This window comes from Salmo trutta, chromosome 15, assembly GCF_901001165.1.
Source record: "Salmo trutta chromosome 15, fSalTru1.1, whole genome shotgun sequence".
Classification (NCBI taxonomy): Eukaryota; Metazoa; Chordata; class Actinopteri; order Salmoniformes; family Salmonidae; genus Salmo; species Salmo trutta.
In genome coordinates this window covers 26,148,429-26,169,241 of record NC_042971.1, presented here as the reverse complement: position 1 = coordinate 26,169,241, position 20,813 = coordinate 26,148,429, and the positions used below count along the sequence as shown (strand labels likewise).

At 42.6% G+C, this 20,813-nt stretch overlaps 1 protein-coding gene across 6 annotated transcripts in view; it reads right to left on the bottom strand.

Moving 5' to 3' along the window:
- igsf9bb (immunoglobulin superfamily, member 9Bb) overlaps positions 1-20,813 on the bottom strand; it is a 186,446-nt gene that overhangs the window by 67,976 nt on the left and 97,657 nt on the right. For all 6 annotated transcript variants that reach the window (XM_029690794.1, XM_029690796.1, XM_029690795.1 and 3 more), the window contains 2 exons: positions 15,094-15,245; positions 1,542-1,659 (listed from right to left, as the gene is read on the bottom strand). In XM_029690794.1, the coding sequence (XP_029546654.1) occupies positions 1,542-1,659; positions 15,094-15,245 (270 nt within the window). The remainder of the gene's footprint in view (positions 1-1,541; positions 1,660-15,093; positions 15,246-20,813) is intronic.

Here is a 20,813-nt window from a genome sequence, read left to right as displayed (position 1 = left end):
GATGGGAAGTTTGAGTGCGCTCGATTTAATCTAAACAGTAAACAAAAAAGTTGTTTGACCTTAACCCGTTCGGCAATTTCATTGGTCTAATGAAAGCTTCATGCCGCCAAAAATCTGAGCACGTCACAGAATGTGTTTTTTTGGAGAAAAATCCATATATTAGCAACGTCATTGTTAAAGCCGCGCGGCTCAAAGCTGGGAAAAAAGTTGCGGCTTATAGTCCGGAATTTACGGTATTTAAAATGTACACTTAATCCAGCATAAACTAATGTGTAGAATTTTTTCCCACAACAGACAAAATACACAAAAACGGCAAGTCATGTCTTAAGTGTAAAACTATAAATTACTCAGTAATACATGCCTTGTGGGAATGCTATGAAGTCCAAAAGTTATGGGTGGAGTTACAAAGTTGTCTGTCAGAAGTATTACAATGTAAACTTATTTTTAATCCGTCTGTCTGCCTATTTCAAGAGATGGCATATGAGGGTGCAGTGAATTACACAATGGAAGAGATGGTACTTTTATCGTCAATCATCTTGAAATAATGTATACTTAAAAACTGGAAATCAAACCAATCCTCACTCTCTCTCAAATAACTCCTAGTCCATACTCTAGCTAGCTTCGACTCCTGTGGTGTTTCCTGATAGATCTGAAGGGATTGGATAAGTGCAAGGCAATATGGTGATGGCTCAATCTATCATGAACAGAAAAATTAGGAAGGTCTGCACTCAGTATTTGCCATAACAGAAAGGAAAATGTATTCCATCTTTAGTGATGACCCTGTTGCTTCCACCTACTCGGCTCCATTAGATCTACCAGCACCAAAGGGGCTAGACTAGACAGTATGGATAAAGGGCAGTTTTTCGACCTGGCATGTCTGTCTATTATTGCCTGAATATTTTTCTATAGTCAAAGACCTCATAGGCACACACACACACTCGCGCGGTACCTTCAGGCGTATGGAAATTGCTCCCAAGGATGAACCAGACTTGTGGAGGTCTACAATTTCATTTGATTTTCCCATGATGTCAAGCAAAGAGGCACTGAGTTTGAAGGTAGTCCTTGAAATACATCCACATGTGCACCTCCAATTGACTCTTATGATGTCAATAAGCCTATCAGAAGCTTCTAAAGCAATTACATAATTTTCTGTAATTTCCAATCTGTTTAAAGGCACAGTAATCTTAGTGTATGTAAACTTCTGACCCACTGGAATTGTGATACAGTGAATTATAAGTGAAATAATCTGTCTGTAGACAATTGGTGGAAAAATGACTTGTATCATGCACAAAGTAGATGTCCTAACCGACTTGCCAAAACTATAGTTTGTTAACAAGACATTTGTGGAGTGTTTGAAAAAAGAGTTTTAATGACTCCACCCTAAGTGTATGTAAACTTCCAACTTCAACTGTATGTACACCTGCCTACTAAAACATTCACCCTGCAGAAAACGAACACAAAGACACACAACTCTACTGCTGCACACATGTGCACATGCACTCACTCACTCACACACAGATGCTGAGTTGTGACAGGGCTACCTTGGACAAGCAGGCGTGTGGTGTGAACCACCTCCCCCTGGATGCTGTAGGCTCGGCAGGTGTACGCCCCTCTGTCCTTGCGGCTGACCGACAGCACCGTCAGACTCCCATCAGACACCTGGGGAGGGAAAGGACGACATAGAAAAAGTGAGGGGGGAGTTCCGTTTAAACAACAAGAAAAATGAATAAAGTTCCATGTGAATTTACAATGCAGATGGTCTACATCGTGCTTCCCGCGGAGAGAGAAAAACAATTGTTTAATTTATGCTACTGCTGCTTTTGCTTGTCACGAGAGTGGGGCGTGTAGCTTGTTGTTGACCAGGGATGTTCTCTTGATAAGTGCTAAATTGGACCATTTTCCTGTCCTGCTAAGCATTCGAAAATTACTTTTGTAACTAGTACTTTTGCGTGTCAGGGAAAATGTATGGATTAAAAAGTACATTATTTTCTTGAGGAATGTAGTGACGTAAAAGTAAAAAGTCCAAAATATGAATAGTAAAGTACAGATACCCCCAAAAAACACTTAAGTACTAAACTCCAGTGCTTGTCACTCACAGATGCACAGCCACTCCGCTACTCCCTGCTTGAGCTGCTGCTTTGCTTCTCTCTCCCTTGTGCATTACAGCTCCAGTTAATAACGTAGCAACAAAAATTGGCTTTCCCTTCATGATGATGATGATCGCAACCTGTTAGTGGTAGTTTTGTGAGAACTGCACTGTGATTGAAATTTTATAAGGGGGACAAAAAACAGTTTTTCGGTTAGGGATTTTTTTCCTAACGTTAACAATCCCAATTTTATTTAAAATATATCATTGTAAATGCTGCATGGCCAATGCAGACGACTGATTGACCATGCGCCCAGATGACCAATACACTTCTCTCTCCAAAAGGCACTCTCTCCCGCCAATTTGTGCACATTCATTGTTTCATAACCCAACTATCACAGTGGATCTGGGCCAATTCCGGCTGAGAGTCGGGGCACTCGGCTGAGTGTCAGACTCGGCCGACGTCATGTGGCCCGAGTCTGGGCCGCCTTCGGCAGTATTACTTATGGCTAGGATGCGGGGATTGAGCTCGGGCCGATTCCAGTGTGAGTTATCTGGCCCAAATGTATTACTTGGGGCTTGGACTGATTGTGGCTACTCTCTGGCAGATGATTACACGGGCTACTTTATATAATTAACATTTCATTATTTATTTATTTTCCCATATTTTCCACATTGTTTCTGTGATCAAAAAATACAATTAACATTTAAATGAAATTCTTTAAGAGTCCTGTGTAGTATTTTAGTATTTTGCTACTTTGTGGAAGGCAATTGATAAGCATTAAAACCTTGTGGATGGAACTTCCCGAGTGGCGCAGCGGTCAAAGACGCTGCATCGCAGTGCAAACTCTGTTTCTACAAATGCAGGTTCAAGACGTGTGCCGGCCACGACCGGGAGACCCATGAGGCGATGCACACTTGGCCCAGCGTCGTCCGAGTTAGGGGAGGGTTTGAGTACAAACTGCATTTCTACAGATGCTGGTTCAAGACCCGTGCTGGCCGCGACCGGGAGACCCATGAGGCGATGCACAATTGGCCCAGCGCCGTCCCGAGTTAGGGGAGGGTTTGTCCGGTTGGGATGTCCTTGTCCCATTGCGCTGTAGCGACTCCTGTGGCAGGCTAGGCGCATGCACGCTGACACGGTCACCACGTGTATGGTGTTTCCTCTGAGACAACTTTTTTTTTTGTGGATGGGCATAATTTGTATGTATAATAGTAAAATTTAAAATGACTAAATCGGTTAATTTAATATCGGGCCGCTTCTGGGGAGATTCTGGTAAGATGCCGGCAAAGTCGGCTGAATTCTGGTAGACAGAAACGACCCGATGTACTTGAGCCGATTCTGGGCAGTCATTCATTTTGAGTCCGACACCCGATTCCGGGCCGATTCAATCAGTTCCGCCCCCGGAAGAGGGCCGCTTCCTCGTTGCTAGCTGGGAACGTCATTGTGTGAATTGTTTGCGTTTGATTGTTAGTATATATCAATTCCCCATTACATATGTCACCAGTAGTACATTTACCATTAATTCCTATATTTTCTAATCTACGTTTGTTACTTTGGTTACGGTAATTTCTGTTAATGCATTCAATATTATTATTCCAGTCTTCACGTTATCATTGTCGTAGTGGACCCACTGTTTATTTCATTACGTTTACGAGTTTAGTCAAGTTAGTCATTGTCTTTTGTTTGCAGCGCTCCTGTCAATGTTGAGTTAGGACGCGCACGCATAGAAGTAGTCCTATAGGCTACCTGGCCTGTGCCTAAATGTAGGCATATAAATGTTCCCATTTGGGGATCTGATAGTATTTCTGATTGGTTTAACGCACTAGCTCTCTCTCTTTTGATAACCACTCAGCGTGAAAGGGAAAAACGTCATGCTCTGATCCAGTGGAAACGTCATAAAATAGGCCTACCTGATTACTTCTTATCAGTGCTTGACTTGGACTGAAATATGTTCCGGTACTCATTTTGGGTGCTGCTATTGTTTATATTTAGGTCCAGGAGCTCCACAATACTTTTGAGCTGATATTCTATAAGAGGAACAGGAGCTCAAGCAGTAGAACATTTGAGGTGTCGGTACTCAGGTCCGGTGAGCTCCTGCCCAAGTCAAGCACTGCTTCTTATCTGTTGCGTAAATAGCCTACAGCTGTGTGTCTCGAGCTCACTGGCGTGGGAAACTGCCCAGACTATTTTATATAATGTCGCAAATTCGCTAGCACAAGCTTAGGGCCGGACCCAAGTTAATAGTTGATACAATGTTTCAAGTTTGTTGCAGACAGGCCATGTGTAGCCAATGTGATTTCGGGGATATTTATTTTTATCAGGATATTTTCTACCTGCAGGCCACAATGTTTCTATTTGTTGGCTTTATGTAGGCTATTTTACATAGTTGGCAATGGAAGTTACTTTTTAGGTTTGTATCATTTTCATTTAGATTTGGATCGAATTTTGATTAACCACATTACAATGATTTTGAGATATGAAGAAGTGTTTCACGAAAATGTACATATGAAAACCATAACTGTCATGTAGATCGGTAGAAATTGTCAAATAAATTGTCATTCCACATGAGAAAGGTTGCTGACCCATCATGTAGCCTATTACCGGCATCTTCAGGAGCGTAATGGCAGAATATGCGAAAGCCAGCAGGAGCGGGAGGAGAATAGTTGGGTCAGGATAAGATTTTTTTTTCTTCTTCCGGTGATCTAGATCTCTGGTGCCCTCTTGAGTCATCTGTCTTATTTCATCAAACTGGACGCTTAATGCATATATAGTTGATTTTATTAAAACACATAAGGGTGTGTCTATAAATGGAAACAGACGTGAAAAAAATTTGACCTAAACAGATGACTTTTCGGTCGACTAAGCTTTTTTTTTGTCGGGGACAGCCCTACTACACCACCAAAATGGGGGCCTCTAAAAAAAATTATCTGGAATTCAGCAGAGCCAGAGGGCCAACCGTGCCCCCTGCCCCTTTTTGATCCACACAGACACACACAGGGGCAAGCACACATGCACACAACATGTACACAAGCAGAAGTGTAGAGCTGCATCCTCTGCATGCGTCACATACTGAAAGCTACCAATTGATGCATTGAGCCAATGAAAGCTCTGTTTGACGTGCAGCATTTGAAATGTGCTATCTTGACAGCTGAGGCTTGTCACTTCGGCATATTATGATGTGCTTTGTCTTCAAGGGACTATAGAAATATCCATATCTATTAATATTATAAACACACTGGTCTCTTTTCATGCTCAAAGGATATGAATAATACGAGTTTAAAGTGATGATATGAAGTGAATATACAACTTCATCATACGCAGTGAAGAAGTCTGACTCTAGGTGCTATCCATTTGGATGATGAACAGCACATACTGCAGAAGTAAATAGCGTGTGAAGGAAAACATTATGGCAATTAGCTCCAACTTTAAAGCTGCAATATGTACGTTTTTTTGGCGACCTGACCAAATTCACATAGAAATGTGTGTTATCGATCTGTCATTCTCATTGAAACCAAGTCTTAAAAAGAGGTAGATCTGTTCTATTTGCGCTATTCCTATGCTTCCTGTTTTTAAGTTTAGTTTTTGCATCTTTACTTTCGATTTTGTACACCAGCTTCAAACAGCTGAAATAACAATATTTTTGGTTATGGAAAAGATATTTCACAACACTTAAGATGGCACAATGATTATCTACACTATACTTGCTTGTTTGGTCACATACAGTGCCTTCGGAAAGTATTTAGACCCCTTGACTGATTTCATATTTTGTTATGTTACAGCTTTATTCTAAAATGGATGAAATAGATTTTCCCCCTCATCAATCTACACACAATACCCCATAATGACAAAGCAAAAACAAGTTTTTAGAAATGTTTGTTAATGGCCTCCCGAGTGGCGCAGTGGTCTGATGTGCCACTAGAGATCCTGGTTTGAACCTGCTTCGAGTCCAGGCAGCCTGCCGTGACCGGGAGACCCATAGGGCAGCGCACAATTGGCCCAGCGTCGTCCAGGTTTGGCCAGCAAGGATGTTCTTGTCCCATCGCGCTCTAGCAACTCCTGTGGTGGGCCGGGAGCAATGCTCGCTGACACAATCGCCAGGTGTATGGTGTTTCCGCCAACACATTGGTGCGGCTGGCTTCCGGGTTAAGTGGGCATTGTGTCAAGAAGCAGTGCGGCCTGGTTGGGTTGTGTTCCGGAGGACGCACGGCTCTATACCTTTGCCTCTCCCGAGTCCGTACGGGAGTTGCAGTGATGGGACAAGACTGTAACTACCAATTGGATACCACATTTACATAAGTATTCAGGTCCTTTACTCAGTACTTTGTTGAAGCACCTGTGGCAGTGATTACAGCATCGACTCTTCTTGGGTATGACGCTACAAGCTTGGCACACCTGTATTTGGGGAGTTTCTCCCATTCTTCTATGCAGATCCTCTCAAGCTCTGTCAGGCTGGATGGAGAGCATTTCAGGTCTCTCCAGAGATGTTCAATCGGGTTCAAGTCCGGGCTCTGGCTGGGCCACTCAAGGACATTCAGAGACATGTCCCGAAGCCACTCATCTGTTCTCTTGGCTGTGTGCTTAGGGTCATTGTCCTGTTGGAAGGTGAACCTTTGACCCAGTCTGAAGTCCTGAGCACTCCAGAGCAGGTTTTTCATCAAGGATCTCTCAATACTTTGCTCCGTTCATCTTTCCCTCGATCCTGACTAGTCTCCCAGTCCCTGCCACTGAAAAACATTACCACAGGATGAAGCTATCACCCCCATGCTTCACCGTAGAGATGGTGCCAGGTTTCCTCCAGACGTGACGTTTGGCATTCAGGCCAAAGAGTTCAATCTTGGTTTCAACAGACCAGAGAATCTTGTTTCTCATGGTCAAAGTCCTTTAGGTTCCTTTTGGCAAAATCCAAGCAGGCTGTCATGTGCCTTTTACTGAGGAGTGGCTTCCGGTCTGGTCACTCTACCATAAAGGCCTGATGGTGGAGTGCTGCAGAGATGGGAGCACCTTCCAGAAAGACAACTATCTCCACAGAGGAGCTCTGTCAGAGTGACCATCGGGTTCTTGGTCACCTCCCTGACCAAGGCCCTTCTCCACCGATTGCTCAGTTATGCCGGGCGGCCAGCTCTAGGAAGAGTCTTGGTGGTTCCAAACTTCTCCCATTTAAGAATGATGGAGGCCACTTTGTTCTTGGGGACCTTCAATGCTGCAAAAATCTTTTGGTGCCCTTCCTCAGATCTGTGCCTCAACACAATCCTGTCTCGGAGCTCTACGGACAAATCCTTTGACCTCATGGCTTGGTTTTTGCTCTGACATGCCCTGTCAACTGTGGGACCTTATATAGACAGCTGTGTGCCTTTCCAAATCATGTTTAATCAATTGAATTTACCACAGGTGGACTCCAATCAAGTTGTAGAAACATCTCAAGGATGATCAATGGGAACAGGATGCAACTGAGCTCAATTTCAAGTCTCATAGCAAAGGGTCTGAAAACATATATAAATAAGGTATCTGTTTTTTATTTTTAATACATTTGCAAACATTTCTAAAAACCTGTTTTTGCTGTGCCATTCTGGGGTATTGTGTGTAGATAGCTGAGGATTATTTATTTAATACATTTTGGAATAAGGCTGTAACGTAACAAAATGTGGGGTCTGAATACTTTCCGAATGCTCTGTAAACTGAAATAAAGCAAACTATTAGAATTTTAGCAACCAGGAAATGGCAGGACAATTTCTGCAAAGTGCATCTAACTACAGAAGATGAGCTGAAAAATGTTATGTTTCAACAGGACTTACTACGAGTAACCCATTCTAAGGTGTGCAGGGATTACACTGAGGGGTGTAAGTCGAGATCTACCGTTCAGAATTAAACATGAATTAAAAAACGAAAGCCTATGCAACATTAACCAATTAAAAACAGTTATGCAGCAATGAGGCCCAATACATTATCACTGCATATTGTCTTTGCTTGAATTGCCCTGCATTTTGAAATATATATAAAAAAAATGTAATGTATGATCACACTGGTAATGGGTAATTTGTTGTATTACTTAATTTAAAAAAAAACTGGACTGATGACCTGCATCTGATGGTCAGTCTGAGGGGAGGGACGAAGCAGCGGTGAGGCTATTCCCTCACCCAACTCCCCGTCCCTCCGCCCACCTTCTCTCCACTAAGAAAAGGGGACAGTCTTCCAGCTGATGGCAAAACTCAAGTCACACTGCATTATTTCTGCCTCATGCACCAATTCATGTTGTTATTCCTATGCAATGTTCCCTCAAAAAATGTTGGGCACTGAGCAAACTTCAGGTCTGCTGAGCGCAAACTTGAACGTTCAGAAAATTCTGTCCAACTTCCAGCGTGCATTTACTGTGAACACTGAGTCTATATCTGCTTTAAGTTGCTGTTTTAACTGTGGCTATTTGATCATGATGTAGGCCTACCAGAGTGGTCTACCATCAAACACAATGGATAAAATGCATCCCATAACATTCTAACATGGAAATAGCTATTCTATCATTCAGCCTACAGTAGCAGTCAATGTGTGGTGCTCAATGTAGGCCTACATTCCATGAGACTTTTGGAAAAAACATGCAGAGCTTGAGATTAATGTCACGTCCTGACCATAGTATGTTGTTATTTTCTATGGTAGAGTAGGTCAGGGTGTGACAGGGGGTGTTTGTCTATGTTTTGTATTTCTATGTTGGTGTTGTCTGGTATGATCTCCAATTAGAGGCAGCTGGTCGTCGTTGCCTCTAATTGGAGGTCATATTTAAGCTGATGTTTGTCCCACCTGTTTTTGTGGGTGATTATATTTTGTGAGTAGTGTTTGTTTCTCCTCTGCGTCACAGTTTATTGTTTTGTCCTTCAGTTTATTTTGTATTGCATAAAGTTTCACAGTCTAATAAATATGTGGAACGAAACGCACGCTGCATTTTGGTCCGATCCTTTAGACAACCGTGACAATTAACCTGTTTATCCACTTGTCCTTCAGACAAGGAGGTGACTGAAAATATTGTTGTGTTGTTTGACGTAAGAAACCACTTTACAAAATTAAATCAATTATTATTCCCATACCATTATTACAGAGAATCAGACAAATTATGCTACCCTCTGCATATTGGCTACTTAGATTGTTCAAGCCCGTCTCAAAATACAATACTTCCCCTTTAAGACAAAATAAAGCTCTTTACATGACTTGCTTTTCATAGCTGTCTAGAAATGTAAACGTTTTGTGCTCTTGTAGGAGGCAATCACTCCCCTATTGCTGACAACAAATTATTTATAACTGGACTAATAACTCACTAACTAGCAAAGGATATGAACAAAATGTACACACGTGGCTTCATGCAGCTCTCACTTTGATCTCAAAACAAGCGCATCTACTCACGACTGCTCATGCTGTTAACACAGTCCAGTTCAATGAAAATGGCACAGATCCATATATGGCAATGGTCTATTTGGTGTATGCCTACTGCAGCTCTGCTTATGCCGCACCGGTCTGTGTAGAGTACGGGCTGATTCGTCAAAATGCAAGCCGCTCAGATTATTTTTTTTAACATGACTAAGAACGTAAGCCTATGCAACATTAGCCAATTAACAACTGTACTGTAGCAATGAGGTTTGTGCAGTAAGTTGTAGGTACAATACATTATCACGGCATATTGGCTTTGCTTGAATTGCCCTGCCAATGCATCGTTGTTCGGGCCATTTTAAAAACATTTTTGAGGTAGGCTATGTGATCACACTAGTAATAGATCCGTTGTTTCATTAGTTGTGAGACACAGCTGAGGTAGCATATGTTTAAATAATTAGCTTTTTATTTTACTGGGCTAATGGTGCCTGCATCTGATGGTCAGTCTCAGCGAGGGAGAGAGCAGCAGTCTGACCAAAAAGGACACCGTCTTCCAGCTGATGGCGAAACTTGAGTCCCACCGCATTAATTCATGTCGTTACTCCTATGAACAGAGAAAGTTAAATATTCCTCAATATTAAAAAAAAGACCCAAGCCGCTAATTATAACAACACAAGCCTATCGATACACCTTCCTACTCATTCATTACTGCTGCAGTGTTTGTTGTAGCGCTGAGCGGAAATAAAAATAATTAACATTTTATGGCTTATAAAAGTGTTGATAGTGCTGTATAACAACTTAAACAAGAACTTACACATAACAGCAGCTCAATGCTGTATTCATTGAGTCTCTCTCTAGTCTCACCTATAATGGTGGATGGCTGCCGTTTTACGGGATCCTTACCAACTGTGCTATTGTCTCTTATGACCGAAAATAGCTTCTGGACATCAGAACAGCGATTACTCACCTCGAACTGAACAAAGATATCCGACTCGAAGGATATACTGCTTTATCGCGACAAGTCCCAAATCCCCATCATCCACGTGAACAAAAGACGGAGAAAAAGGGGGAGGAGTGCGGGGTGCCTTGTAGGAATTTGCCGGCGAGTAGGTAAACCACCACTACCCTCCGTATTATTGGCCAATGTGCAATCATTTGAAAACAAACTGGACGATCATGACTATCCTACCAACAGAACATTAAAAACTGTAACATCTTATGTTTCACCAAGACGTGGATGGACGACGACGCGGATAATATAGCGCTGGCTGGGATTTCCGTGCATTGGCAGGACAGAGCAGCTACATCTGGTAAGACGAGGCGTGGGGGTGTGTGTCTGTTTGTCAATAACTGCTGATGTGCGATGTCTAATATTAAAGAAGTCTCGAGGTATTGCTCGCCTGAGGTAGAATACCTCATGATAAGCTGTAGACCATACTATCTACAGAGAGAGTTCTCATCTATATTATTCGTAGCCGTCTATTTACCACCACAAACCGATGCTGACACCAAGACCACAGTTAACAAGCTGTATAAGGCCATGAGCAAACAAGACAATTCTCATCCATAAGTGGCGCTCCTAGTGGTCAGATGATGCGGATGCTACGCTACAGGACTGTTTTGCTAGCACATACTGGAATATGTTCCGGGATTCATCCAATGGCATTGAGGAGTATACCACCTCAGTCACTGGCTTCATCAATAAGTGCATTGACAACGTCGTCACTACAGTGACCGTACGTACATATCCCAACCAGAAGCCATGGATTACAGGCAACATCAGCACCAAGATGAAGGCTAGAGCTGACACTTTCAAGGAAAGGGACACTAATCCGGACGCTTATAAAAAATCCCGCTATGCCCTCAGACAAACCACCAAACAGGCAAAGGGTCAATACAGGACTAAAATTGAAACCTACTACACTGGCTCTGACGCTCGTCGGATGTGGCAGGGCTTGAAAACTATTACAGACTACAAAGGGAAACCCAGCCGCGAGCTGCCGAGTGACGCGAGCCTACCAGACAAGCCTAATATTAGGCGTTCTACCTTCAGACACATGAAATGGTTCAAAATGGGAACACTTTGCCTTCCCAGCCCTAGGGCTGCTGAATCAAGTGCACCTACCTCCAACAGCGTAAAACCCCCCAAACATAGGAACGCAAGGCTATATTGTTGTTTTTTTTACAGAAATGTTTGGTGATTGACTAGAAATGCCTTGGAGAATGACCATTCGATCATGATCGACCGGTTGGTGACCACTGCTCTAGGCACTTTATCGTACTGTACATCAAAGGATTGGATGGGTGATGGGTGTACACAATATGGTACAGATTCCAAATCGCTAAAGAGTGGAAGGGAGGATGAAATGGAAACAGGATGAAAGAGTTGAAAGGGAGGATGGCTACGTAGCCCTGAGGGGAGAAGGAGGACAAACAAGGTAGTAAGCTGTCTCTTCTCTTGCAACGGATCACGGTAGAGGAGAGTGGCAGCTGATTTGCACTGATATGGAAAAAACAGGACGTGTGTAAGCAATAGATGTTGGATACTTTGCTTCAGAGAACGACCGATATGGACTTTTTAGGGCCGATACTGATTTTTGGTGGTCATGGAGGCCGATATTCAATATTATGTATGCATTCATGCATCTATTCTAAAATCAAATAATACATTTGACTGTTTTTAACCAATCTAATTACATAACATAATGGTAATAATTGTATTTGAATGGTAAATCTCTTGACAAACTGGGTATATTAAGATGGCATAGCCCTACTCACAATATAGGTGAATGCATATTCAATAGGAGTGTGTGCATGCATTGAGTAATTGAGCTTGTTTTGGCTGATAAGTGGAGTCTATGGTGCTACAGATGACAAACACTCTGTTTGCCTTCCATTTGGGACTTATATTAGCCTACTGATCAACAACATTTGCATAGAAGCATCACTCCAGCATGTCACGCCTGTATGGAAGAACATCATATAGGCACACTAGTTTGAGAATATAAAATAACATCAATGCAAATGGGTCCAACGTAACGTCATGATTTGTGATCATGGATCCTTACGAAACTAGAATTGGTAGTCATTTTCTGTGGCCGGGAAAAAAATACATTCAGTTGACTAAACAATTCCACTGCCATGATGACATTTGAAATAACTCAATAGGCTACATTTACATTACATTTTAGTCATTTAGCAGACGCTCTTATCCAGAGCGACTTACAGTAGTGAATGCATACATTTCATTTGACACATTTTTTTTTTTCTTTTGTACTGGCCCCCCGTGGGAATCGAACCCACAACCCTGGCGTTGCACACACCATGCTGGCGTTGCAAACACCATGCTCTACCAACTGAGCCACAGGCTTGTTCAGCTATCTGTCAAGAAATGGGCGGGTTGTGACTTGATCCTACTGCTACGAATGGATAGAGTGAGCACCCCTCACACGCAGCACCCCCACCAACACACTCACGCACAGCACCCTCACCAACACACTCACGCACAGCACCCCCACCAACACACTCACGCACAGCACCCCCACCAACACACTCACGCACAGCACCCCCACCAACACACTCACGCACAGAACCCCCACCAACACACAGCCTAACACAGACAGACACTTTTCAGCATCCCAACACAGCACCCTCACACACATAGCCTAACAGAAACACACAGCCTAACTGACTCACACTTCTCGCTAAGTCTTAACTGTAACACAGACCGATACTATTCTAACAACATAGATTACTTCTAAGGTAGGCCTACACGTGAGATGGGTTACATTATAATGTTATTTTTTGGTTACTCTGGTGATGGGAATATAACCTGCAGCAAATAATTAGTCTAGGAGAGTGACCTGCCTGTGAGCCAGTTGCACAGAAAGATCGATGGGGCACATGTTCAATTCACTGGTATTTAGCTATGTTTTTATTGATTGTAGGGCTGTAGCCACTGAATTCTGGTAGTTTTTACTTGAAAGAATAAAACCATCAATCACAAAATTTGCTGCTTGCGCAATTCAGCCAATGCCGCACAGCACTGCCTCTCGCCCGGCTCAGCAAACGGGGTCAGGCACTCCCACACAGCTAGCAAGCTAGCACTCGTCATGGAAATGGGAGTGGTGAAACGTGAATCCCTGACAACCCATACATCAAAACGTAGCTAAGAAGCCCTACTTTGTAACATGCTATGTTTTCTGGTGTCTCGGAAAACATCTGAATGACAGAAGTGAAGGAAAAACGTTTTACCTTATATTTAAGTCAAAAGACCTCCGATGACCGTGAAAAACACTCAGGACTTTCCCATACTTTTTGGCAATACAATGTCACATTGATTTTACTCTGATAGGTTGAGGAATACCCATCGCAAAGAGCAAATATGAACACAGCTATTTTACTGGTTTCACAAAAAGGGCTGTCCCATAGATTTGAACATTCTTAGCACGGCACTTGCTTTACCTTTGGGCTCATATCGCATAAATATCAAAACGTACAGTTTTTTTAGACATTGGTAACAACTGCCACATTAATGTTTTCAAATTATTTCAAATGTATTCTCACAAAAACATTATTGACATTTAGTGAAAACTGCGAAATCGTTTACTGCGATTCTTTGTAGAATTCTCTTATAGTGTCCATTGTTTGTCGCGTAACCTAACACCCTACTCTTGGTGCTGGCTTCAGCTGTAGCTGAGCTAAATCGAACTCTTTGTTTCAAATCCTCTTTGCTATATTCCGGCTGAAACATGCATGGTTGAATGTCACCATGTAGCTAATAGAAGATAAAAAAATGCTCCATCGTTAAATGTGTGTTGAATCCCTTGAAGCGATTGCGGTCTGATCAGTTCTTTCAGTTTTGCCAAGAGTACTTTGTGTTGTGTCCACCTCCCTTTCAAAAAAGCCCATCTTGGGGAAGAGACGGGGCCAGAGAAGGAAGCACCGCCGTTGTAGACTTTCAGAGACTGGAAAGAATGTGTCACATTGTATATTTAGCAATGAATCCACCAATAGGAACATCGCTGAAAGATGCCAGTTGGCTCTATCAGACAAGGACAACCATATCTACACACAAAAAAATGTATAGTGTGATCGGTATAACATCGACGGCTTCGCTAAATGCCTCAAAGCAGGACTACATTTATTTTCAGATCTCGCACCACCCCCTCAATACACCGTAAGTCGCCATAGGGTGTATCGTTCGGCACGCGAAGCCCAGTCCTGCCCTTTTCGTGGCCAATTATGTGTGAAACACATCTCACTGACCTAGAAATCCCTCGGACATGATCAAAACAAACCAAGGGTCCCCCAGGGTGAAATTCCCCTTTAAAGTTGTAAACGGAGTGGGATAGAACGTCTCCAGATAACTAGCAGACTACGCAATCCCATGAATAGAGCCATAGACTAGACAACAGATGGGGCAGGTCAAATGTTTACCAGTAATGTTTACCAGTAATCTATCTTCTAACATTATCCCCACATTTAATGTGAACCACTCCTGGACTTGCTCAACAGTTATAGCCAATGCTGTCCTTTCTAGCATGGTCATCCCCACTGTGCTTAGTATAACTACTTGGACTTCATTGGGCCATTATCGCGTGAATACCAAGTGGGTGGGGCAAACACAGGAAATGGTGATGCGGGGGTCTACCTTGTACTTGTCGCTGTCCTCCACAGGCTTGCCCTCCCGGATCCAGCTGACGGAAGGTTTGGGGTTGCCGGACGCCACACAGCTCAGGGTGATGCTGCCGCCTTCCTTGGCCTCAACATACTGCGGTGGCGTGTCTGTGAAATTGGGGGGAGCTGTGGAAAGGACGATGAAAAGAAATGGTGAGTAAAATGTATTTGTCAAATGTCAAAAGGGAACTCTGATGCAATATCTCTAATGTTCCGATGTCTGTGCTTTTGTGTGATATTTGCATTTATATGTCTGTCTATCTGTCATTGTGTGAAGCTGTTACGTGGACAAAGTCTGTCCTATTCTGTTTAATATCAATGAATCCTGGGATTCACTATTACAAGTTCCAGCTAGAAAACCCGAGATGTGTCGCTGGGAAAAGTGCATAGTCAAGTGAATGTTTACGAACTTTGCTTGGACGATGTATCCATTACCACACACAAGTAATGTGTTTTCTGTTCATTTTACTGTGTATGTACTGTAGTATATGTGAGAGAGCTCCAACAAAGAATTTCAATGCATGTATTACCTTTAATATCTGCAAATAGCAAATAAACTACTTCAACTTGAAGCTTATACCAAAATATGGTCAAACCAGGGTATCACTTTATATTAACATTCAGTAATAATAAACCATTTGTAAGGTATTTAAAAACAGTTTGCTCACCATTTAATCATCACTCCCATTATTTGTAAATGTTAGTAAGATAGTTATTCACACATTTGTATAAAATGATCATTATATTAAACATCTTGTGTTGTGTGGTTATTATGTTACCACTGATGTTTTATCTAGGTCATTTTGAGAAGTTAACACTTGAACCACCGGGCCTTTCAGCCTAGAAGTATCCACTAGAGATCGTTGTCGAACGGCGTCATTAGCATACGGCTGGCCTCGATGTAACTCCCCTTCTAGCCAATGACAGGTCAACATTCTAACAGTCTAATAAATACATTTCATATATGCTATCTGAAGAATAATCATTTGGTTGTGTTTACGAATGTCTTAGGTAGTAATGTAGGAATATATTTTTTTACTTTAAAGAACATAATAGCATTTTTATTTGTTTATGTTACTCTAGGCCAGGGATGGGCAACTTTGATGAGGGTGTTGTCACGCCCTGACAATAGAGAGCCTTTTATTCTCTACGTTGGTTAGGTCGGGGTGTGACTAGGGTGGGTAATCTAGGTTGTTTTATTTCTATGTTGGCCTGGTATGGTTCCCAATCAGAGGCAGCCGTTTATCATTGTCTCTGATTGGGGATCATATTTAGGCAGCCATTTCCCCACTATGTTTTGTGGGATCTTGTAATGTTTTTGTGTAGCTGCCTGTGAGCACTCCAGAACGTCACATTTTCATTTGTTCTTTATTGTTTTTTTTTGTGCGGTTCACTTCTAATAAAATGTCGAACCGATTTCATGCTGCGCTTTGGTCTGAATGTTCTTATGACGATCGTGACAGGTGTGGGCAACAAAGAATCTGAACCCATCATGAGGGGCCGAAGTTAGCTCACGGGTCTGTGTACACACATCCATCTCCCCCACATTGCGAACAAAAAAATGCGTGGCCCCCCTCTTGTCAACAATTCATTTTAGAGTTAATTTCGTGCAATTCTATACATTGGGGTGAAAATACAATTTTACAATTTTAAAGCTAATTTGACGCAATTCTACACATTTTGCCATAGGGTGGAAAGACATTTTTGCAATTTCTAATATGACATCTGAGTGAGACCGACTAAAAACATTAATAGGGGCCCGACGAACGGTAATTTGACCATGATAACAAGTTTAGATAACTGGCCGCTAAACTAACTTAGCAATCTAAAAACATTTAGCTGACATGGGCTAATTTACTGACTATCAGTGACTGACATAACAAGAGTAAAAAATGCTGATGCACAAGCAAATTTCTAATGTTGACTCATTTATACTCGCTTGTGCACCATCTAGCAACTATTGACTAATTTATACTCGCCTTTATGTATGACACGTGCGCTAGCCTATTAGTCATGTTATGACTGACTTGTGATCATTGCCCTTGCTAGTTGGATTGTGTTGACATTCCTTGCCTAAGAAGTTACAGTCATTGAAACTGAAACAGTTCATCCCAAAGTGGTGGAGGCAGCAAACAATGTACCACGCCAGCTGTGATTTACAACCTGATAGCAATATTTTTTTGACTACCAAAAAATGTATTGGTGAATTATATGAATCATGCATTGAACTGCATCCCTCTATTCTGCCAACAATGCGTTACTGTACGTCATGAGTAAAATATAAACCTCTTATAAAGTTGGTTTTGAAGCATACACTGGCAATTTGATATTTTTGACTGATATTATTCTGTTTGTTTCATATCTGTAAAGTAGTTAACGCGCAGTCAGTTCCACTTTAAGGAGAATCATGTACTGCTGGAATCTATGGCAGTTGTGCTTAGTTACATGGTGCCAAAGAGCCACTCATTCAATCATCAATGAATCCTCTGTGTACACCATCTCCAGGCATTTATAGCCTCTAAGTGTACTGCATATGAGCCGCTACCGCTAGCCACTTCCACTCACTTTCCCCATCCTCCACTCCTCTGGGCCGTTTTAAGTGTGAATAATTGATCTCCCTCTTCCCTCTCTCCTCTCTACTCCTCTCTGCATTTCTCCAGGGCCTACTCCTTGCTTCTGATTTAGGACCAACACCGTGGCCTAGACGGAACCCAAATCTCCCACCGGCTCATTTCTTTTGTGATCATTTACGGAATGAGAAGTCGGTTACGCCCTAGTTATAATGTTAATATTGTCACTATGGAGGTGGGTCATGCTACAGGGCTTATATTCTGCTATTGTCACTACGATGGTATTGGGATATAACACTTTCTCATAGGTTTTCATTCGTTTTATGGGTTAGCTTCCCCTCCTCAACTCTCTCAAGGTGCTTGTACAAGCTGCCTTAATTTGCTGAGAGAGCGAGAGCGAGAAAGAGAGAGGACTCCTAGGAAATCAATTACAGTGCTTTGAAAAAGTATTTGCCCCCTTTCTAATTTAATCTCCTTTTGCATATTTTTGATAAGGAATGTTATCAGATCCCTCCCCTAACCCGGACGATGCTGGGCCAATAGTTTTTTATTTCACCTTTATTTAACCAGGTAGGCTAGTTGAGAACAAGTTCTCATTTACAACTGCGACCTGAACCAAGATAAAACAAAGCATACAACAACATTAAGTTACACATGGAATAAATAAACATACAGTCAATAATACAGTAGAAAAAGTATATATACAGTGTGTGCAAATGAGGTACGATAATGGAGGTAAGGCAATAAATAGGCCATGGTAATTACAATGTACCAATTAAACACTGGAGTGATAGATGTGCAGAAGATGAATGTGCAAGTAGAGATACTGGGGTGCAAAGGAGCAAGATAAATAAATAAATACAGTATGGGGATGAGGTAGTTGGATGGTGTCACGACTTCCGCCGGAGTCGGCTCCTCTCCTTGTTCGGGCGGCGTTCGGCGATCGATGTCACCGGCTTTCTAGCCATCGCCGCTCCATTTTTTCATATGTCCATTTATCTTGTCTTGTTTCCATACACACCTGGTTTTCATTTCCCCAATTAAGTTACTTGTATTTAACCCTCTGTTTCCCATCATGTTTTGTGTGTAATTGTTTCATGTTGCTGTGGTGTCTTTTTAATGCCCTTTACTTTTGTTATGTTCCGTGTTTTTGAGCGCATTTGATTTATGTTGTGCTCTCCTTTAGGAACTTTAATAAAGTGCGCCTGTTTCCATCACGCTACTCTCCTGCACCTGACTTCGCCTCTTTTACACACGCTGACAGATGGGCTATTTACAGATGGGCTATGTACAGGTGCAGTGATCTGTGAGCTACTCTGACAGCTGGTTCTTAAAGCTACTGAGGGAGATATGAGTCTCCAACTTCAGTGATTTTTGCAGTTCGTTCCAGTCATTGGCAGCAGAGAACTGGAAGGAAAGACGGCCAAAGGAGGAATTGGCTTTGGGGGTGACCAGTGAGATATACCTGCTGGAGCGCGTACTATGGGTGGGTGCTGCTATGGTGACCAGTGACCTGAGATAACGCGGGGCTTTACGTAGCAAAGACTTATAGATGACCTGGAGCCAGTGGGTTTGGCGAAGAGTATGAAGCTAGGGCCAGTCAACAAGAGCGTGCAGGTCGCAGTGGTGGGTAGTATATGGCACTGTGATAGACTGCATCCAATTTGTTGAGTAGAGTGTTGGAGGCTATTTTGTAAATCGCCGAAGTCGAGGATCGGTAGGATGGTCAGTTTTACGAGGGTATGTTTGGCAACATTAGTGAAGGATGCTTTGTTGAGTAATAAGAAGCCGATTCTAGATTTAATTTTGGATTGGAGATGCTTAATGTGAGTCTGGAAGGAGAGTTTACAGTCTAGCCAGACACCTAGGTATTTGTAGTTGTCCACATATTCTAAGTCAGAACCGTCCAGAGTAGTGATGATGGACAGGCGGGCAGTGATCGGTTGAAGAGCATACATTTCGTTTTACTTGCATTTAAGAGCAGTTGGAGGCCACGGAAGGAGAGTTGTATGGCATTGAAGCTTATCTGGAGGTTAGTTAACACAGTGTCCAAATGAGGGCCAGAAGTATACAGAATGGTGTCGTCTGCGTAGAGGTGGATCAGAGAATCACCAGCAGCAAGAGCGACATCATTGATGTATACAGAGAAGAGAGTCGGTCCGAGAATTGAACCCTGTGGCACCCCCATAGAGACTGCCAGAGGTCCGGACAACATGCCCTCCGATTTGACACACTGAACTCTATCTGAGAAGTAGTTGGTGTACCAGGCGAGGCAGTCATTTGAGAAACCAAGGCTGTTGAGTCTGCCGATAAGAATGTGGTGATTGACAGAGTCGAAAGCCTTGGCCAGGTCGATGAATACGGCTGCACAGTAATGTCTCCTATCGATGGCGGTAATGATATCATTTTGGACCTTGAGCGTGGCTGAGGTGCACCCATGACCAGCTTGGAAACCAGATTGCATAGCAGAGAAGGTATGGTGGGATTGAAAATGGTCGGTAATCTGTTTGTTAACTTGGCTTTCGAAGACCTTAGAAAGGCAGGGTAGGATAGATATAGGTCTGTAGCAGTTTGGGTCTAGAGTGTCTCCACCTTTGAAGAGGGGGATGATTGCGGCAGCTTTCCAATCTTTGGAAATCTCAGACGATACGAAAGAGAGGTTGAACAGGCTAGTAATAGGGGTTGCAATAATTTCGGCAGATCATTTTAAAAAGAGAGTCCAGATTGTCTAGCCCGGCTGATTTGTAGGGGTCCAGATTATGTAGCTCTTTCAGAACATCAGCTATCTAGATTTGGGTGAAGGAGAAATGGGGGAGGCTTGGGCGAGTCGCTGTGGGGGGTGCAGGGCAGTTGACCAGGGTAGGGGTAGCCAGGAGGAAAGCATGGCCAGCCGTAGAAAAATGCTTATTGAAATTCTCAATTATAGTGGATTTATCGGTGGTGACAGTGTTTCCTAGCCTCAGTGCATTGGGCAGCTAGGAGGAGGTGCTCTTATTCTCCATGGACTTTACAGTGTCCCAGAACTTTTTTAAGTTTGTGCTACATGATGCAATTTTCTGTTTGAAAAAGCTATGCTTTCCTAACTGCCTGTGTATATTGGTTCCTAACTTCCCTGAAAAGTTGT